Here is a 21006-nt window from a genome sequence, read left to right on the forward strand (position 1 = left end):
CGCGCCAACCCGCATGGCGCAATAGGCTGGGCCCGTCAGCGCCCCCGTGGCGCACCGCTGCCTCGCCGTACCAGCGTGGCGAGCCTGTCGCGCCACTGCATGTGGCGCGACAAAGGCTAACAGTCGCGCCAGGACGAGTGGCGCGACCAAACGGGCTATGGCGTGAAAATAGAATTTGTACCGGGTTAAACTTAAAATATTATTAAAAAAGGTTAAAAATAAAAAAAATTGATTTCATCACAGATAAGTCATGCCCCCCTTTTGATCTTGCATGGGCTCCTGCAGCAGAATAAGAATATTTCATCAATGAACCTAAAAGAAAACGACTCTGTTAGATTTCGACTAAAATGTATTTACTAGCCTATACATAGAAACGGCAAAGTAATATTTATGATAAAATAAAGTGTCCACATAACTCCCTACCACAGTAAACTTATAAAAAAAACCATCAAGAACGTTACTGCACAAGAGTACCGTACATTAGGATGCCCAAAAATTCTCTCACTCACTCTATATAATAACGTCTGCAGAAGCAAGCAACAACAGAGCACGATCACAGACTCACAACCAATCAACCATGTCTTCCTTAACCTACCTCACCATCCTCTCACTGCTGGCTCTGGCAGCCACGACGCGCTCGGACGCCGCCTCCGCCGCCGTGGCGCCACCCCCACTCCGCGCTCCTCGCGGCCCGGCCATGGTCGCGCAGTTCTTGTCCGCGATCAACGCCGCGCGCGCCGACGCCGCGGTGCTGCCGCTGTCGTGGAACACGACGGTGGCGCAGCGCGCCAAACTGTCAGTGAGCTGGCTCCGTGCCTCGGCGGGCTGCGACCTGAGCAAGAAGGGCGGGTACCCGTCAGGCTTCCATGAGGCCATGACCTTCTTCCGAGGCCCCAACGGCCACCCCACGCCCGCGGACGCGGTGGCGACATGGGTGTCCGAACGCCAGTGGTATGACCGGGGTGCCGACGCGTGCGCACCCGGCCAGGAGTGCGGGAGCTACAAGCTGGTGGTGGCCCCGGAGTGGCGGCAGCTCGGGTGCGCACTGGTGGCCTGCCCGTCCGGTGGCGCGGTGGCAGCGTGCGGGTACACACCGTGACCGGGCCAAGGGCCCAAATCACGGGAGCTACTGTATTGAATTGATCCATACGTTGGGTGGCTTGTTGGAGCAATAAAAATGTCGGGCTTCGTTTTTTCCTTCTGATGAATTTTCTCTCTATACACACACACGCGCGTAATAAAAACAGTGAAGCGTCCTGTTCAGAGTGCAGACTGAAATCAGTTACAGCGTAAGGTGCAATGGCATTACTTCGATGTTATTCAATGTTGTGTGACCAGACGAATTCCTCATAGAATCTAGTACGATATTGAGTATATTGTAAAGACCACTGTCTAACTCTAGGTCACTCATTTTGAAAAAATATATAAAACATGAAGCTAGATTTTTTAAATTCATCCTGCCGCCTTAAAATATATAATAATAGACTGTAACAATCTATAGTCTTTTTCATAGGTTGCTTGGCAGGTATGACGGTAGGCACCCTGCAATATTTGAGGAAATTTTATATTCCATGCAATATTCATGCTAATCCTCGTAGGTCCAATCTGATCCGAGCAAAAGAAAATTTCGGAACGCAACATTTTGACATCTCCTTACCCGCAAAAAAAAACATTTTGACATCTCCCCGCAGCGTTCATGCAAATAGTCATATTTTCCATTTGCCAAGCAAAGAGACAAAGAACCCGTTGCAACATGCGTGAAAGTCACTAACAAAAACAAAGAAAACTGTTGAGACATGTACTGTTTCATACTATAAAAAACATAAGGAAAAGGTTCGTATTTTTTATTTTCAAATTTGAAGCTATAAGCTCCAACATTCATATTCTATTTTCTCTAACAAGAACCAATTTCTGAAAAAGAAAATTATAGAAAAAAAAAATCTAAGAAAGCCCATACGTGCAAAAAAAAACAGAGAGCCCATATGACGCATAGCCCATTTGGCCCAACCGCTGCTACCACGCCGCCACCGTCGTCACGCTGCCTCCGCCTCCGAGCTTGAAAATTCCAAAGCCACCGTAGCCGGGCGGCCACCCCCTTCCTCCTCCGAGATGTCCTCGCCGCAATCCGTCCTCCTCCTCCTCCCTTCCTGTCTACCACCCCCATCTCCACTCGCTCGCGTCACCCCGCGCCAGCCCTCGTCGCCGCCCCTCACCGCCCTCCGATTCCCCCGCCTCGCCGCCAAGCTTTCCCCGCCGCCCCTCGCGGCGTCGCCCCCTCCACCTGGCGGCTTCTGCGGCTGTGGAGACACCGGCGGCTACGATGGAGGAGGAGGAGGAGGAGGAGGTGAAGGCGGCGGAGGAACGGACCCTCCCGACCCCGGCGACGGGTGGTGGCGCCGGTGGCTCCAGACCCTCCACCCAGAGTTCCTCCTCCTGTTCCTGCTCCTCCAGTCGGGCGCCGCGTCTGCGCTCGCCGAGGCTCTCGGCGCCACAGGAGATGACTCGGTGGACGTGTGGGAGGTGAGGGGCGGCGCGCGCACGCGGCTCGTGCCGGACCCGACCTGGACCGCCTATCTCATCGCGGGGGACGACGGGTCGAAGCGGGAGGAAGGGGATGCCAATGGCGCAGGTTCCAGTGTGGACGTGGCCGCACTGCGGAGGCAGCTGGAGCGCTCGTGGCGCCGGTGCACCGATGTTGCTGTCCAGCTGCTGCTCCCCGACGGGTACCCACACAGCGTCAGCAGCGACTACCTCAAGTACTCGCTCTGGCGCGCCGGGCAGAGCGTGGCTAGCCAGATCAGCGGGGTGCTTTCCACTCAGGTATCGGTGCACATCCGAGTATCTGTGACAATTCTCTCAAGCTGATTGGTAATGCTTAGTGTTTTTGTTCCCTGAATTGTATTGTTCAGGCACTTCTCTATGCGGTTGGGTTAGGGAAAGGAGCCATACCCACTGCAGCCGCAGTGAATTGGGTGCTGAAAGATGGGCTCGGATACTTGAGCAAGATCATGCTGTCCAAATTTGGCCGGCATTTCGATGTTAACCCCAAAGGATGGCGATTGTTTGCTGATCTTCTGGAGAACATGGCTTATGGGCTGGAAATTCTAACCCCAGTGTTCCCTCACCTGTTTGTTCCGATTGGGGCAGCTGCTGGAGCTGGTCGCTCGGCAGCTGCTTTGATACAGGTTATGGTACGAAGGGGTATATCTATATGGAACGATAAATTATTATGTGGAACGCGACTCTGATTCATCCGGGTCGATATTTTCGGGTCGATGCGTCTTTAAAAAGACAAAAACTATATATATATGCTACTAATGAAGAAACTAATCTGCACAAGCATATAAGAAACATACAAAATAGTACATTTAGATCATACTACACATACTCAGCTTATTATCTAATAAAAACCACCTCAATCCGCTATCAATAACCTTCTTATCCCAATTAAATCTGTTAGCAATGGGGCTGCGACCCCTCTCAAACTGGGACGCGATCCAACCTTGAATGGGACACTGACTCTCTTCGACCCCGACCCTCGAATCGGAACGGCGTTCCCGGGTCGTGGGACGAGGCATCGACCCTGAATTCTGTGACTATGGGTTAGACTTACTTTGGTAGAGTAAACTATAGTGGCTGTATTTAGCAGAGTAAACTATTGATTTAATTTAGAGTAAAATGCACTGGGGGTCCTTAAATTAGTTGACATGTTCTGTTTAGGTCCATGAACTTCGAAAATGCATTTTTAGGTCCACGATCTATTCAAGTGTGTCACTTGAGATCCAAAATGTCTTTGACCGGTGTTGACTGGTTACGTGGACAGTCACGTCTGATCCTACGTGGTCAGCGCGTGCCAAGGCCGCACACGGCATGCACGGCGCAGCTCGGCCGGCGCCGAGCGGCGAGGGAGGCGAGTAGGGCTGGAATGGCGCGCGCATGAGTCGTGCGGTGGTGCGGTGAGCCTCACCGGTTGGGCACAGGGCGCAGAACAGCGGCGAGGAGGCAGCCCGACGGAGGCTGGCGAGGAGGAGGGCGAACGGGCGCCGGTGTGGGGGTATGGCGAGCCTCACCGGCCGAGCGCAGGAGAAGGGGGGAGGACGGAGGCCGGCGCAGCTTGCCATCGCCGCCGCGGAGCTTGAGGGGCGCGGAGCTGAGGAGAGCTCGGCCGGAGCCCCTGCTCCTCCGATACGCCGCTGTTGGGGGAGGGAGAAGGCGTGGGGAGCAGGGGCGGCCAGCGGAGCGCGCGACGACGGTGGAGGGATTGAGCTCTGCCGCTCCCTCTCCTCCATGCGCCGGCGAGGGCTCGAGTTCCGGGCGGCCTGCGCCATGGCTGAGTTCGCCCCAGCACAGGTGGCCACCGTTGGAGCGGCGCCGGGAAAGCACAGGTGGTCGCGGAGGAGCAGGGGCCCCCGACGGCGGGCCTTGCGGAGGCGGACGAGCAGGGCCCCACCCCCGACGGCGCCGGCCCATCCCTCCCCACGCCTTCTCCCTCCCCGACGGCGGCGTATCGGAGGAGCAGGGGCCCGGCCGAGCTCTCCTCGGCTCCGCGCCCCTCAAGCTCCGTGGCGGTGACGGCGAGCTGCGCCGGCCTCCGTCCTCATCCCTACTCCGGCGCGCCCTCCTCTGACCACGCGCGCCACGGGGCCGCGCCGCCATCCCCTGCTCCCTCATCGCTGCTCCCTGTCGCGCCGCCGCGATAACCGCCTCCTCTGCGGCAAATTTCTCCCTCTCCTCGCCATCGAGCTTCGCCACCACCCGCTCCATCTCTGTGCGCCACCGGAAGCCGAAGCCGAGCCCAGTTGAGCGCCTAATCAGCGATTTCGCCATCGCCGCCGCTGGCTGAGCTCTGGTGACCCCACGCCTCACCACCGTCGACATAGCTCCGACCTCCTTCCTCTCCCTTTTTGCACGCACCGTATTCGCCTTGCCATGCCGGTGCTCTTCCTATAGCTAAAGGCGCCACTCCGGCCGTAGGCTCGCCGGAACGCAGCCCGTCGTCGACGCGCTCGCCGCCGCGCCGCCATGCGTGCGGCCAGCTCGCTCTGCTTCACGCCGCTGCCGTAAAAACGCTAGATTGGGCTTCGCCCCGTTGCCGCGATGTCATGCGCACCACGCCGGACCTCGCCATCGCCGGGAACGGCGAGGCCGCCACCGCACTGCGTCGCGATAGCTGCCACGCATCGTCAGGGTTTAATTTATCATCATTCAACTTTGACAGATTATCTACAATGCTGCTGTTATCTAATGTGAAATTGTGAATAGGATGATGCAACTGTTTTAATAGAGGAAGTTTCCTTGTCTGCAGGCTGCCACCAGAAGTTGTTTCTATGCTGGATTTGCAGCCCAAAGGAACTTTGCTGAGGTGCACTAGTCCTCATATGTGTAGAAATTTTCATTTATTATTAATTGACCATGTTAGCCCTGTTAAAAAATTTTCCTATCAAATCAGACTATCACTATAGCACTGATGTTATTACTTAATCAATGTGAAATTGTACTACAACATCATATTATCCACCTTATAGAAGAAACTTACTCACATAGATCTTGCTGATCTTCACATCCTACCAGCTTATATATAAGGAACTGGGAAACATTTTATGGTCTCCCTCAAGTATTTTGGCATGTTCCAATATGAGAGTTATCCTGTCTGCTGTCAACCCACATTATGGTGGTGTCAGAAAAGCTGCACCTACCCAGTGCCTTGATACATGTCTTTGCATTGCCTACAACCGAGTAGTCTTAATCCCTTCCACTTTTATTCATACGAAGAACTCAAGAATCACTATCACATGATGGCATGAACACTTAAGATATTATATTCAGTAAGTACGTTGCATGCCCTGTTCATTACATTTTAATCTCAGTGACTGAAATGAAATGAATATTCAGGTTATTGCAAAGGGTGAAGCGCAAGGAATGGTTAGCAAGTTTGTTGGCATAGGGCTTGGCATTGTGTTAGCTAATCACATTGGCTCATCTGTGCCATTAGCTCTTATTTCGTTTGCCGGAGTTACTGCTGTCCACATGTATTGCAATCTAAAGTCATATCAATCAATTCAGCTGAGAACACTGAATCCGTACCGTGCAAGTAATTTGATTTCTTTGCTGTTCTTTATCTCCAATCTTCCCTGACTTTTAGTGTCCCTGTATTGCCACAACTTGTGTATAGATGATATCATGTAATCAATGAGGCTACTTTGTCAGCTTTGTCTTTACTGAACTAGATATGGAATATAAAATGTTTAGGGAGTAAAAAGCAGACAGTTTATTTCTAATAATGGTCAAATGAACTGGTGAACATGAAAGGTACATTCAATGTATTTCAGTATTTCTTTAGTCTTAAAGGTGTATGTTTTATTATTCAATTGTAATGGTTCAGATGAGATTGTAGAGTATAATGTCTTTCATTTTATTTGGACACATTTTGTATATGATATTGAATGTTAGAAGCATATATGTACTATGGTAGTGATATTTTATTGAAATAATACTCCTATCTCTTCCAAATTTTATATTCTGTTTTTGTATTGGATTCCATGTGGTATGAACTTAAAATTATAGTTATTTCCTATCCTTGTATTAGTGTTCTATTCTTTGACATTGTTAGCATTCATTCTCTAGAATGTAATGTTACAGGATGTGAGTAAAGATTTTTTTCCCCTTGTCCTTTTCGTGTAGGTTTGGTGTTTAGTGAATATCTATTAAGTGGACAAGTTCCATCAGTCAAAGAGGTTAACGATGAGGAACCTCTCTTCTTCAATCTGTCACTTGGTGGTTCAAGCAAAGTAAGTCAATGTTACTTTAGTATTGTACAACTGACCATTCTTTTTTCTATCCCGACCATTATATTCTGAACTGTTAAGCCTTTAGAGCCCGCATGTACAATATTGATAAGGCATGTGTCAATCTAGATGTGTTTAGTAATGTCCAAATTATGATTTTGTCGCTCTATTGAATCCAACTAGCTTCTGATTAGGAATGCTCACGACACATAATTGTATGTATTCAACTTTGGAACACAGTCCACGTTTGTTTTATTTCATATTTCTCATTTTCTGTGGTTTCTTGGATTTTTTCAACAGGAATGCAAGGTTTTATCAGCAGAAGCAAAAGATGCTGCAGATAGAATTTGTCGGCGGTTACAATTGGGTTCTAAGCTAAGTGAAATTATTGAGACTAAAGAAGATGCATGTGCATTGTTTGATCTCTACAAAAATGAGCAATACCTGCTTATGGATTACAAGGGAAAATTTTGTGTAAGTTCATCTTGAAGCAAGTATTTTCTAAATGTCAGTTCTGTTGTTATGCATTAAGCTAATAACATTTTACCTGCTTACAGATTGTACTTAAAGAGGGATCTTCTCCTGAAGACATGCTCAAATCTTTGTTTCATGTTAGCTATCTGTATTGGTTGGAAAGATATATGGGCTTCAAACCAAGCAAAATTGCCTCGGAGTGTAGGCCAGGTGGAAGGCTTGAAGTATCGCTGGATTATGCTCAGAGAGAATTCAGCCATGTGAAACATGATGGTTCTGTCGGTGGCTGGGTGATGGATGGTCTGATTGCGAGGCCCTTACCTGTAAGAATACAAGTAGGAGATGTTACTCCTTAGGACTTGGCACGATTGGCTGTCCGCAGAATGGAAATGTACAGTGCGCTCATTATCTGATACAGGTTTTTGGAAGAGTTCTATTTTGTCTAACTGGTAGTGTGTTCGACACTTTACCCATATGCCTTCTAAACTAACAGTCTTCAATCTTCCTGAGGCACAAATAGCCTCAATGATTATCTGCATAATAGGATGGAGCTGGCAACATTTCTAGTATAGTTTTTTTTAAGAACATGATTTTTTTTTAGTTGGTTGGATTAAGAGCACTTGGGCTACTACAGAGATTAAAGACAGATGATGGAGTATTATCAGTATGCCACATTGTGTGGTTGAGAGTCAATTTTACTGATAATACTAGTCTGGTTTTTTATTTGAATAAATTTCACATTCTATAATGTTAATGCAATATGTCCTACAATGTAAACTAGTTAACGTGCCAAGTTATGTATACTGGCTTGAATCATGGCCTGGCAGCTATTTGTAGCTTATCCAGAACCAAATAACGTACCTTCGGCGACATGTACACAGGTACACAGCCAATGTGAGCTTTCCTAATGTGATGGTGTAAAGCTGAAGTTTGCCTCTTCCAGTTTGTTTTGTCAGTTCTTTCTGTTTTGTTCACTGTGTTTATATTTTATACTGATAACTTGGACCGCATCAATGCTTTAAAAATTGCAGTTGGACATGTATATTGTTGTGCCAATGCTTTATAAATTGGAGTTAAGTATCTTCCGGTTTGCAGAATGTTATGGTAACATAGCTGGCTTGCGAGAAGAGCTTCAACTATCAGGTATTCTTCAGGTTCTTGTCAGTTTTATTTCTGAGCAAACAAATGCCACATAAGTTACAAAGCGTCTATTATCCAGCAAATTTTACAACTTATTATACATACTGAACCATATAGCAATACTGCTTAATGTAAATATATGATACAAACCCAAACTAGTTTTGTAGTTTGTACATACATGTATTGGCCATTTTGCTGAAGGATTCCTTCTGCAAGAACTGTCACTGAACCCAGTTACATGCCTGAACATTAAGCACCTATGGAGGTGTGCGGCTGAGTTCTCCCATCATCACCAAGACCATGGAAAGCAAGGCTGAGAAACCACTCATTTTCGCTACTGCTGCCTTTGTTTTCACGTTGGTTGAGAACACTGCCGCCATCGCCAGCAGATATCCGATGGCCAGATTAAACCAGATAACGATGTGGCCGCCTTGCTCTGCGGCAGGTGGCATGGTGGTTATGTTCAGGAGGTAAGCCGTGATCAGGCATAGTGAAAATGTCATGTGGTTACTGGCTCCAGCAGCTCTCAGGCTCTGACCTTCACTTGCCATTTCCTCGTTGTGTGCCTCTTCCTTTGGCTCGATCAGCCACCAGGACGAATTTTCCAACAGATTTGTGTGTTTGGGACTGGAATCGCGGTGGTGGAAGGATTGTGCCTAAAGGAAACGGAAGTAAAATACTGACGAAAACAGTATTGTACATGAATTTTATTTTTAAGTGAGCGAATATTACCTTGGATTGGGATGATGGACTGCTATCCGGTGCAGACCCTCTTCAGGACCCACTTTCCTTGGCCTATTTTAGAAGCAGGTGAATATGCTGATTATTGGTTATAACTTTGAAAAAAAATTTAAAGCAACAATTTTGGAGGACGTTTTTTTCCCTCCATAAGAACAAACCCGTGGTTGGCATCTTTGTAATAGGGAAATTTCACTGCAACGTTGCACGCCACACAACAAATTCTTGTGAAATCTTTCTGCTGGTAGGGAGAGAAGAAGCTGACCGAAAACACGCAGCAGCGACAGGTTATGGCGGTCCGAAGAACTAGCAGCACTCTGTCTCATTGCCACGAGGTGCGACCAAGAGAACAGGAATGATTAGAGAAATCCAGCTCCGGGTCTTGGAATTATCAGAGAAATGAACACACAGAAGCAGCGCAATTGAGCGATTCAGTCGCTTGATGCAACAAGGAACAGGGAAGGAGGCAGTATTCCTCTACTTTTGCTCTGGATTACAGTTTCTGACAAGGATTCAGGGGAGGCCTGGCCACCAACTTATATGGATTTTACCAATGACGAGTCAGCATAATCATCTTAGCATAAGGTATCGTAAGCGCTGGCATCATCTAACCCCTGCGACACAATGACGACACTGTGAATTGTTGGCCGGCCATCCAGATAGCTCACTCTTGACCTTGAGGAAGTCATCATCAACTGAACGAGGAAGTTTGGAGGCAATAGTTCTTTTTGAAATGTGACAGATAAACTCATTCGTACAAGTGTTCATCGCGACTTGGCAGTTGGCACTGTACTTGAGTAGGACATTTAGCTTGCACCATACGATATGGGGACTGACGCAACAATTTGACTTCGTTTTCAAGTCCAGGTAGAGCTGACGTGGATCCAAGACCTCTTGATCAAATCCCCCCTTGCACTGTGGATAAGAATGTGTAGTGTTTGTCTCCTATGCTCCGGCCACCGGCAGACCAATTGTAGTGGAGCAACAATCCTTGGTCTCGAAGGCAACTAATTAACATGATATTACTAGATAGGCTGCCAAGTCGTCTCTGGATTAGATTTTACTAGGAAATCTCTACCCCGTGTATTTTAGTTAGTAGGATGTGCTCATGAAGGACAAGTCCGCGATCAACTTGAGTGATGCAGTATCTCATTCCTCACATCTTAATCCAACTTCCTTTTTAACTTCTGCAAATTCTATCATCGTTACAATGTTGTTTCTTGGAAAAAGTCTATATCACCCCCTACCTATGGGGGATGGACTACATAACCAAGTTATGAAACGGTCTATATCACCCCCTGAATTTTCCAAAACCGGTCAAATTACCCCTTAAAACAGTTTTGAAAAATCATAAATGAAAATTCAATTGTGTTGGATTCCAAATGAGTAGATGTATAATGTGAACATATAATATGATATACTTTAATACAATTTTTTACAGTTATGAAGAAAAACATAGATCTAAAGCTACAGAAAAAATATACTAAAGTATATTATATTATATGTTCATTGTGTAGATCTACTCATTTGAAGTCTAACACAATTAGATTTTTCATTTTATGATTTTTCTGTGATTTATTATGATTTTTCAAAACTGCTTTAGGGGGTAATTTGACCGGTTTTGGAAAATTCAGGGGTAATAAAAACCGTTTTATAGTTTGAGGATTATGTAGTCCACCTCCATAAAGGACGGGGTGATATAGATTTTTTCCTAATATTTTTAAATTGATGAACAGGACTGCTAGCGCTCCCATTCGCGCTTTCTTGCACGCATCGATGTGTACCGATTTGACAGGCAGCTCGTCCATGCATCCGCCCGTACTGTGCCGAGCTCGCTGGAGCTAGCCGCTAGCACTTGCCCGTTGGAGGCGGCCTAATCTACTGAACTGAATTCTAGTCGACCAAGGTCCGAACTGCCCCCCGCCCTCTGAGACTGACCTCAGCAGCCTACTAGCGCTTGTGTAAATTGTCCACGTCAGCAGTCCAAACTCTCATCAGCAGGCTAAGAAGACAAACAAATAATTGTGAAGACTCTCGCCGTTCAAATTTGGCCGCATGGCGCTCGAGTGGACAATGTACACAGACTATTAGGTTGCTGAGGTCAGCCTCAACCACCTACTGCAGAACTGCGAGTCTGCGGCTGCGACACCACATCACCGATTCGCAGAGGGCCAGCCGACACGACTCGGCCGCCTGCCCGGGCGACAACATGTGGGGCCTACCTCGGTGCAGAAAGAGCCCCTCGGGGTTCTCGCCGTCGTCCACTGCAGAGGAGGTCACCACCGGCATCGACGGCTCCGGTCTCGTCGCCATCGTCACTGGTTACTTACTGCTCCCCCCCCTCCTCGCAAGTCTTAGTCTACTCAGCCTCTTTAAGTAGCCGTACCTGCCTTTCGACTCCTGTCATCCTGTGACACTCGATTTGTTCCTCCTGATTATTTGACTACTAGTTCTAGGGTGAGGAATCGTTTCTATTAATTGGCACATGATCTTTGTGATTATTATTACCTCTCCTAGTCGCTTCTTGCCTTAACTCCCTTATCAGTACTAGCTTTTTAGGCAAAATAGATTTGTACTATCGGCCTTGTTTAGTTTGCGAAACTTTTTGAGTTTTGATACTATAGCATTTTCGTTATTATTTAATAATTAATGTCTAATTATAGACTAATTAGGTTTAAAAAATTTGTCTCGTCATTTACAGTTAAACTATGTAATGAGTTATTTTTTTCAACTGCATTTAATGCTCTATGTATATGTCTAAAGATTTGATGTGATGGGTACTCTTGGAAAATTTTTGGAAACTAAACATGGCCTGTCTAACTGACTGTCAGGACAGGCCTGGAGTTCATCTTCCTTATGTATTCTTTCATGATTAATTGTGCTCCAATTCGTTCAAAAAAAATAATTGTGCTCCAGTTCATACTCAGCTACTCAATTCGTGCTGACTCTCTTGACAGAAAAGCTTCTTACATACAGGTGCATCCAGTGGGATTGGAGCTGAAACATGTAGAGTTCTTGCACTGCGTGGCGTGCATGTCGTGATGGGGGTGAGGAATCTGTCCACTGCCTCACAGGTGAGGGAGAAGATTGTGGGACAAGTACTCACGGCAAAGATTGAGATCCTTGAGCTTGACCTTAGCTCAATGTCATCCGTGAGAAGATTAGTCGACAATTTTGATGCGCTGGACCTCCCACTGAACATTCTTGTGTAAGACTATGCTGTATGCTACACTGGGAAATCTTGATACTGTGGCATGGCATGTCAGAACATCAGTGATATGCTGGGCTTCAAGGGCCAGTTGATAGGGAGGGTTGCTTTGTGAAACTTAGGTTCAGATTCAAACTTAATCTAAGTCATAAGGATTTGAATCCCAATTCTGGCTGTACAACTAGGATTAAGAACTGTGTTTTGGTACCCATGTTTGTTCGCTAACTCTTTTACGCATCTGCTGCAAAACATATTGTATTAAACACTTTTTGGTACTATCCAGACTGATTCAATTGCGCTCTGTTTCAAGTAATAATTCAGGGATTGCATTTGTTCCTTTCGAGCTTTCAGAGGATGGCATTGAGCTGCATTTTGCAACGAATCACCTTGGTATGCCACACTTGTGGTGCTACTCTTATAGATAACCCTTTGTATGAAATCAAAACGTAATTTTTTATGGGAAAAACATAATTTTTTTACCCTGCTTTATTGTTCCTCAAGGAGAAAAGCAAATTTCTACAGTTTCAGTTACTTGAAGGCACCAAGTATTTCTACAGTTTCAGTTACTTGAAGGCACCAAGTAAATTCTATATGAAATAAAATTATTCGACTGCTGATGTTACTACCCATGCTTAGTTAATGTAAAATTTCAGGTTTCATAAAGTAACTGTCCTGTTGTGCAGGACATTTTCTACTGACTGATCTTTTACTTGAGAAGATCCATGTTGCGGCTAAAGAAAGTGGCATAGAAGGAAGGATTGTGATAGTTTCTTCTGATGGCCACAAGCATTCATATCGAGAGGGAATTCGTTTTGATAAGATCAATGATGAGTCTAGGTACTGTTTCCTCCAATACTACATATTTTCTGTCATTTTCCATGTCCATCGCTTTTTAACATGTTTTATGATTCATGCCAACTTGAATTCATTTGAAAAACTTCATATTTCTTTTGTTTTTATACATCGCAAGAAATTGAAATTTTGTCTTTGTTGACAGCTATAACAGAATATTAGCTTATGGCCAGTCCAAGCTTGCAAATATATTGTATGCAAATGAACTGTCTAGCCACTTGAAGGTACCCATTCTTCTTTTTTTTCCTCCTTCAAATGATTAAGCTGGACTTGCTTTCTGTTTGTCTGGTGTTTCTGTTATGGGCTTGTTTTATTCAAGATCGGAGGGGAGGTGGAGGAGGCAACCGGCGGAGGCAGACTCGGTGGACAGCAAGATAGGAAGAGAGAAGGATCTAGGGTTTCCCTTTTTACTTTTTAGTTAAATGATAACATGAGGCCACAATCATATTTATAGTCAGCTTCCAAAGGATATACTTCCATATTTAGAGATAAATTTCCTGTATTACTGATTCTTGTAACTTGGCGTTGACGTATGGTAACTACCATCAAGGCCGGTTTACTGACTCTTCATCCCTGTTTGATAATTGGTTGTCATGAACATTTATAAATGTGGAAGACTGAAATGGGGCAGATTTGACATAGCACCATCTTTTAAAGCCTTACATTTTTGATTGACGTTAACTCTATCTATGGTCAGGAACAAGATGCAAAAGTGGTTGTCAACTCCCTTCATCCTGGAGATGTTGTCACCAACATTGCCTGCTATTGGGGTTTCCTTAATGGTGCGGATATGTCAGATTAATTTAATCCAGTTCAGTCCCTTAACTGATTTGCATGGTTAACTCACCCAATAATTATGAATATTGACTTAATGTATTATTATCTAGTTAATATTTATACTCTGGATAAGCTATTTGAGGTATTATGCATATAATAGTTTGATGCAAATGTAAAAACTCTAGTTTTAACCTGGTGAAGGTGTACACTTGTTTTATTGATAATGCCCTGTTTCTTTCAATTGCATCAAGAGTATCTCAAGAATTTTATTTTACTATGTGCACATATATTGACATGATGATATTTTTCTTTAGAATAATTAAAATTAATCTTGAAAATTTTTTGTTAAGGCAAACTGTCATATTTTTCCTGTAGGGTCATCTAATCTTATTTCACTGTGCATGCCCATTGTTTCAGTAGCTACATTTTATTTGTACTTTTACATGGAAGCTAAATTGCTACCTTTCTCTCCTGTGTTATGTTTATTTCAGGTCTTGTTTCCTCATTTGGTAAATTTGTACTAAAAAGTGTTGAGCAGGTAAGTCTGCGATCATGATCTATCCCTTCATAAACAAATGTGGACGCTTTCTTTTCTACTGTATGAAACATTTGAATTGGTGTATTTTACCATGCACAAGCATTGGCGTTCATACCATTTCTGTCACCAACCTAAAGCTGAGTGTACATTGTCTTGTTTACATAGTATAGTTCGATTAGCTTGTCCTGGCTCCAGCCTTCAGTGTACATTGTCTGCCAGTGTCAATTTTTAGTTCAGTGGTGCATAGACCTGGAAGTATGATGTGGTACATTACCATAAGAAATACTAAAGGGCATTTATGTTCTTGCCCCTCTTTAGCATGCAGTTGTGATTTTACCATCATTTTCCTTAAATTCATAATTTTGCCCTTACTATTCACAATTCAACACAATTTTGCCCCTAGTCAATGGTCGAAACAGGGACAAAACTGTGTTGTATAGGGGTAAAATTACATTGACTAGTGAATACTAAGGGAAAAATCACAAAGGAAAACAGGGGTATAATCACAATTGCACTGCAAAGTAGGGGCAAGATCATCAATTTCTCTAGTAATTTTGTAGTACAAAGTTGCAAATGCTTTGCATGTTTACAAAACTAAAGGTGCTGCAGACCATGAGTTATTTAACAGTTATAATCTGATTTAGCAGTAATGCGTCTCTCATGGTTCTCTGCTTGCAATTAGCAGTACCATTAACTCCGTAATGCTTGATGTGGATGCACCATATTTATGTCAGCAAAAAAGAAGAAACAACTTGCGCTTCTGTTCCAGTGTCTGAATGTAGCCTCTTGAACAATCTTTGAAACCCATGGAACCACTATTTAATCCTTTTGCAGGGTGCAGCCACAGTGTGTTATCTGGCATTGCATCCTCAGGTTGCTGGAGTCACGGGCAGTTACTTTGTGGATTGCAATACTGTTCAACTGAAATCTCATGCGACCGACAAGGAGCTCGCAAAACGACTTTGGGATTTTAGTATGAGCCTACTCCGTTGATTCAAGTTGGTATAAAAAATGTGTCGTATTATTTCTGAAAGAGAAGTATATAAAGAAACAAATAGTAATGTTTGTCTTCACAGATCTGTACAAAAAAAAATGTAAAAGGGTGTGTGTACATTTGGCAGAAAACCTAGATTCCAAATGAATGGTTACATGGGTAAAATGTTACCCAGCAATATAATAGAGTATTACAAATTCTTAGAAGAGAGTTGGAACTAAATGGTTACGGTTGATGACCAAAATTGACATGACTAGTAAAACCAGCATGACTGGTGTCTGACTAGTTTAGGCAACCGTCAAAATGCAAAATTGATTTCACTGTTGTGTAGCTCTGGTTGAGATGATCAAAATGTATATATACATCCGATTTAAAGATTTATATTTTGGATGGGACAGTTAAGTTTTCATGAAGGCGTGATGCCAGAAATTAGGTCGGACCAGTTTCTGGCCAGACCCGTTTTTACCTATATAATCCGAATAGGAGTTGTATTTTGATATGAATTTAACTCATAATAGGGAAAAACCTCCACCAATCGGAAAGTAGGAATAAGTTAAGTCCACATAATAGGGAAATACTAGCTTGCATGTAGCTACGACCTGCTCGCTGGCAGGTGTCTCGGATGCGTGTGCGCGTGCATGTAACTACGACCTGTTCGTCGCAACAGCCTGCGGCGAATGATCGCCCGCTAGCGGCCCCACATCTCCCCACCGGTAACCTCCTCACCAGCCCCCCTAATTGGGATTTAGTAACTTTGCCTCAAGTATGTCACAATGTAACATGCGCTAAAAGACGCTGCGGCGGTGATAATGTAGCAGTCACTGTTGCACGAGTAATATTTGACATCCAGATCTAGCCATTGATCTTGTGATGAATGGCTTCCACATGGTGGTAAGTCACCGCTATAGTACTCAGTGACTTGTCTTCAGCGGTGTTTTTACATTTTTACCATTATATCGGATCACAATCATTCGAATCTCACTTTTAAAATGACGCCTACAACTTACTATTTTTGTTTCGCGGCTCTTTCATTTTTAACACATTTGCCTATATGGCACGCCACGGCGGCATGACAAGCTGGCGCACAATCAGCAGGGGCACGCGAAATATCGTAACTGCCCCTCACCTGCTTCTCTCTCTGACAGTTGGGTCCCGCGTAGCTCCTCTCCCTGCCAGATGGGCCCCACTAGTCAGCTTCATCTCCCACCTCCAGCACCGCCATCCGCGTCACCCGCAGCGCCTCCCGCCGCCATGTCCTCCTCCGCCTCGGCTCCGCGCGCACGCAGTCGGGCTGTGCCAGTCCCCCTCAAAGTGCGCCGGCAAGAACGTCGTCACCACGGCCAGCTTCGAGCGGCGCTCCCGCTATTGTTGTGCCTGGGCGCTGCGAACGGCGAGTCTAACCTACAATAACATGATGTGCAGACACTAGTACAGAAAGTATTTTTACCACCGCCATTTTCATCGCCGGTTCCTAACGGACCGGTGGTGAAAATCTTCACCGCCGGCCCTAAAGTAGTTTAGGGGCGGCGGTGAAAACCATTTTCACCGCCGGTCCGTGTCTAGGGATGGCGTTGAAAATGGTTTTCACCGCCGGCCCTAAACTCCACTAAGCCCAACGACTATGGGGCCGACAGTGAAAATCATTTTCACCGCCGGTCCGTGGCTAGGGCCGGCGGTGAAAATGGTCCCCTTTATAAACCCTCCCCCTCCTCCTCCTACCCAAGTTCTCCATTTCTCCCCACCATTTTTTCAGCCGTTTCTCACCATGGTGTTCAAGATTTTGGGCCTCTTTTGAAGTATTAATATCAACTACTTGGTTTGAGGTTAGTAACTAGCAACCATTAAATTCTTTGCTTGTTCCTTTAGGTAAATTTCGAATTTCAAGTTTGAATTTGATGGATGGAGGGGCTTTTTTCATTGTAGATGCAAAATCCATGTCTTGTTTTATAGTGATTACCTAGATGCACATGCAATTCATATCTTGTTTCGTTGTATTGATTTTGATATGAATTTTACATTGATTTGTCATTTATAGATGGAACGAGGGTGGATGTATAGTTCGAAGGCTCTGGATCCCAAGTTTGTGCATGGTGTTGATTCATTTGTGAAGACCACTCGGGCATATTGTATCAATAGGTTACAGGATGATGACCATGCTGCCCATGTGTTGATTGCCGCAATCAAAAACAATTTCACAATATCGAGCAAATTCGTTGTCATCTATTGGTTAGGGGTTTTATGGCAAACTTAAGATTTGGAATAAGCATGGAGAAGACGGGGAGAACTTACACCATGATGCTTCATGGCATGATACCGTCCAGGAAACCGCACATGAGAATATCGCTGAAAGAGTCCATGAAAGAGTCGAGGAAACCGTCAATGAAGCCGGTAATGATATGTTGGCTGATGATGAAGTAAGTGATGATCCAGATCAGATGATACGTGATGGGATCCAGAATTCCTAGATGCAAAAAATCTGAAGAAGTTAGAGCAGATGAGAAAGGATGCGAAGACACCACTGTATATCAGAGTTCCAGTGTGACTAAATTGGAAGCTGGCCTGTTGCTGTTAGAGCTGAAATCAAGTAATGGTATGATGGACAAGGGTTTCGACGATTTGCTAACTCTTCTGCAAAAGCTTCTTCCGAACCCCAATGAGTTGCCTGAAAACACATACAAGGCCAAGCAAATGATTTGCCCAATGGGACTCGAGGTACAGAAAATTCATGCATGTCACAATGATTGCATATTATATCGAGATGATTACAAAGATTTGGACTCGTGTCCTGTATGCAAAACTTCCCGATACAAGTGTTCATCTGCCACGATGATGAAAGGTGATAGGAATAAAAGGCCTCCCAAGAAGGTTGTGTGGTACTTCCCAATAATTCCTCATTTGAAGAGATGGTTTGCGAACGCAGAAATGGCCAAGCTGATGAGGTGGCATGCCGAAGATCGTTTGGTTGATGGAAAGCTTAGACACCTAGCAGATGGTTCACAGTGGAGGGCTATCAATTCTAGATATAATACCTTTGCAGGCGAGATCAGGAACATAATGTTTGGGTTGAGTACGGATGGGATGAATCCCTTTAATATGGTTAGCAGCAAACACAACACTTGGGCCCGTGACTGTTTGTATATACAACATTCCGCCATGGCTGTGTATGAAGAGGACATACCTTATGATGGCTTTACTAATCCAAGGACCAAAACAACCTGGAAATGATATAGATGTGTATTTGGAGCCATTGGTGGATGATTTCATGACACTGTGGAATGAGGGTGTTAGGGTATGGGATGAGTACAAGTGAGAACACTTCACTTTACGAGGAGTACTATTTGTAACAATCACGGACCTACCAGGCCTTGGTAGCGTATCAGGACAAGTTACAAAAGGATATCAAGGATGTGTGGTATGCTTGGATGATACTAATGCTAGATGGTTGGCCAATAGTAAGAAGATGGTTCACATGGGTCATCGTAGGTTTCTTCACCAATATCATCCATATCATCGAAACAAGAAATCCTTTGATGGGACAAGGGAAGATCGCTCAGCTCCGAAGGTTCGTGATGGGAGGCAAATATTTAAAGCAGTGAGCAAACTAAATGTTGTCTTTGGCAAGGGTGAAGGAAGTGTACCCGCACCTGCCGGATCTTTGTGGAAAAAGAAATCTTTGGTATGGAAACTTCCTTATTGGCAATTCTTGATTGTTCTCCACGCACTTGATGGTATGCACCTAACTAAAAATGTGTGCTAGAGTATGCTTGTAATCTTAATGGCCCATAAGGGAAAAGGTAAAGACTCGCTTGAAACTAGACAAGACCTGCAAGAGATGAATGTTAGGAGCGAGCTACATCCAATAGTTCAAGCTGATGGGAAAAAGAAGCTTCCAGTTGCATCATGGACCTTGCAGAAGGATGAGAAAGAGAAGATCTGTACTTTCTTCGATGAGATGAAAGTGCCTACAGGATACTCCTCAAACATCAAGAGGCCAGTGAACACAAAAGAATTGAAGTTCAACATGAGCTGCATGAAGGCCCACGACTGCCATGTTATCATGACCCAATTGCTTCCAGTTGCAATCAGGGGTGTTCTCCCTGTAAAGGCTCAGGACCCGATCATAAAGTTGTGCTCGTTCTTCAACTCAATCTCACATAAGGTCATAGATTTGGAAATGCTAGACAAACTTCAGCAAGACTTGGTCCATGCAATAAATAGGCTTGAGATGCATTTCCCTCCAACATTGTTTGATATCTCGGTGCATCTCCTAGTCCACCTTGTCTCCCAGATAAAAGCACTGGGACCAATTTTCTTGCATCAAATGTTTCCGTTCGAGCAGATGATGAGCGTTCTAAGGAAGTATGTTCGAAACATATATAGACCAGAAGGATGCATGGTGCAAGGATGGTCTACGGAAGAGTCTGTTGAGTTCTACACATACTATCTTGGTTTTGATCGAATTGGCATTCTAGTATCTTGTCATGAAGGAAGGCTTATTGGTTGAGGTACGATCGGTGAGAAGTCACTCCATGTTGATGACCTTGTTGCTTTCAAGCAAGAACATTTTGCTGTTCTTCAACAAGCTGCCATAGTTTCACCATATATCGATATGCACAAGGAAGAAATACTATGGAAAAACCCTGGCAGGTCAGAGGCATGGCAAGCAAAACAACACAGGTTAACCTTTGGTGACTGGCTACACCATATGGGAGTTGATACCGGTTGTCGTGAGCTTGATTTGTTGGCCATCGGACCATCTGTTGGTGGAGAGTGTCTCCGGGAGGGACGAACACTACAACAGTAGGGAAGCGCGATGCGAAGAGAGTAACTCGCAAGCAAATACGTAGGCTTCGGACAAACTGTCCGGAATTCTCTCTCACTATTCAATGTGTCCCATCAATGTACAATGAGCCAGGTATTTATAGGCGATGGTTCACCTTCCGATCCCCATAATTTACACCGTGATGCCCTCCAACGACTAGATTCTTGGAATATTCCTAGGACAAGGCCGTATTTTTACACTACTCAATGGACTACAGCTGGATTCCCACTTTGCTTTTTGGGCCCACTCCCGGACATCATCATCTGTTTACGTGGTCTTCACCATCTTCGCGAAGCCACTCAGAAGGCGCATCTTCGCAGCTCTTTGCGCATCCTTGCCCGAGGTCTTCTCCATCCTCGCCGAAGCCACTCATGAGATGCCGCTTCGTAGGCCTTAGCGCCTTGTCCCATGATGCCTTCGCCTTTCCTCTGATGCCAATCGGATTGAAGATGCCTTAAGAGCGAAAGCCTCATCGGCGAAGGCATGGTCGTTGACGATCTCCGTCTTGACTCCGCCGGTCCACTGACCTTCGGTTGATGGCCGAAGGTGGCGTCCCCAACAGTTGCCCCTCGGGGTCGTTGTCCCTCCTTGGAGGGGTGAAGACCTCGACTTCTTCTTCCGAAGCGCCACCCTTCGGCCCTCGTCTGATCGCTTCGCAGTCCGATTGAGGGCTGAGTC

The 21006-nt window shown here is 45.2% G+C and overlaps 3 protein-coding genes and 1 long non-coding RNA gene across 4 annotated transcripts; 3 read left to right on the forward strand and 1 right to left on the reverse strand.

The window, feature by feature from the left end:
- Positions 1-697: 697 nt before the first annotated feature.
- LOC120639982 (pathogenesis-related protein 1B-like) lies at positions 698-1099 on the forward strand. The gene has a single exon (XM_039915886.1). It carries the CDS (start codon positions 698-700, stop codon positions 1097-1099), a length of 402 nt encoding a protein of 133 aa, XP_039771820.1.
- A 928-nt stretch (positions 1100-2027) lies between these two features.
- On the forward strand, positions 2028-8195 carry LOC120640436 (protein root UVB sensitive 1, chloroplastic-like). Its single transcript, XM_039916254.1, has 7 exons — positions 2028-2820; positions 2910-3185; positions 5306-5362; positions 5893-6091; positions 6682-6788; positions 7086-7259; positions 7343-8195. The coding sequence occupies exons 1-7, from the start codon at positions 2110-2112 to the stop codon at positions 7613-7615; spliced, it is 1797 nt and encodes a 598-aa protein (XP_039772188.1). The 5' UTR covers positions 2028-2109; the 3' UTR covers positions 7616-8195.
- A 201-nt stretch (positions 8196-8396) lies between these two features.
- LOC120640438 lies at positions 8397-9802 on the reverse strand. The gene is made up of 2 exons (XR_005661788.1): positions 9132-9802; positions 8397-9055 (listed from the first exon to the last, which is right to left on the reverse strand). It is a non-coding gene; the product is annotated as an uncharacterized LOC120640438 (long non-coding RNA).
- A 1068-nt stretch (positions 9803-10870) lies between these two features.
- On the forward strand, positions 10871-15712 carry LOC120640437 (short-chain dehydrogenase TIC 32, chloroplastic-like). Its single transcript, XM_039916255.1, has 8 exons — positions 10871-11458; positions 12114-12345; positions 12656-12735; positions 13029-13182; positions 13343-13421; positions 13895-13979; positions 14466-14512; positions 15347-15712. The coding sequence occupies exons 1-8, from the start codon at positions 11347-11349 to the stop codon at positions 15503-15505; spliced, it is 948 nt and encodes a 315-aa protein (XP_039772189.1). The 5' UTR covers positions 10871-11346; the 3' UTR covers positions 15506-15712.
- Positions 15713-21006: the final 5294 nt, after the last annotated feature.

This window comes from Panicum virgatum, chromosome 7K, assembly GCF_016808335.1.
Source record: "Panicum virgatum strain AP13 chromosome 7K, P.virgatum_v5, whole genome shotgun sequence".
Taxonomy (NCBI): domain Eukaryota; kingdom Viridiplantae; phylum Streptophyta; class Magnoliopsida; order Poales; family Poaceae; genus Panicum; species Panicum virgatum.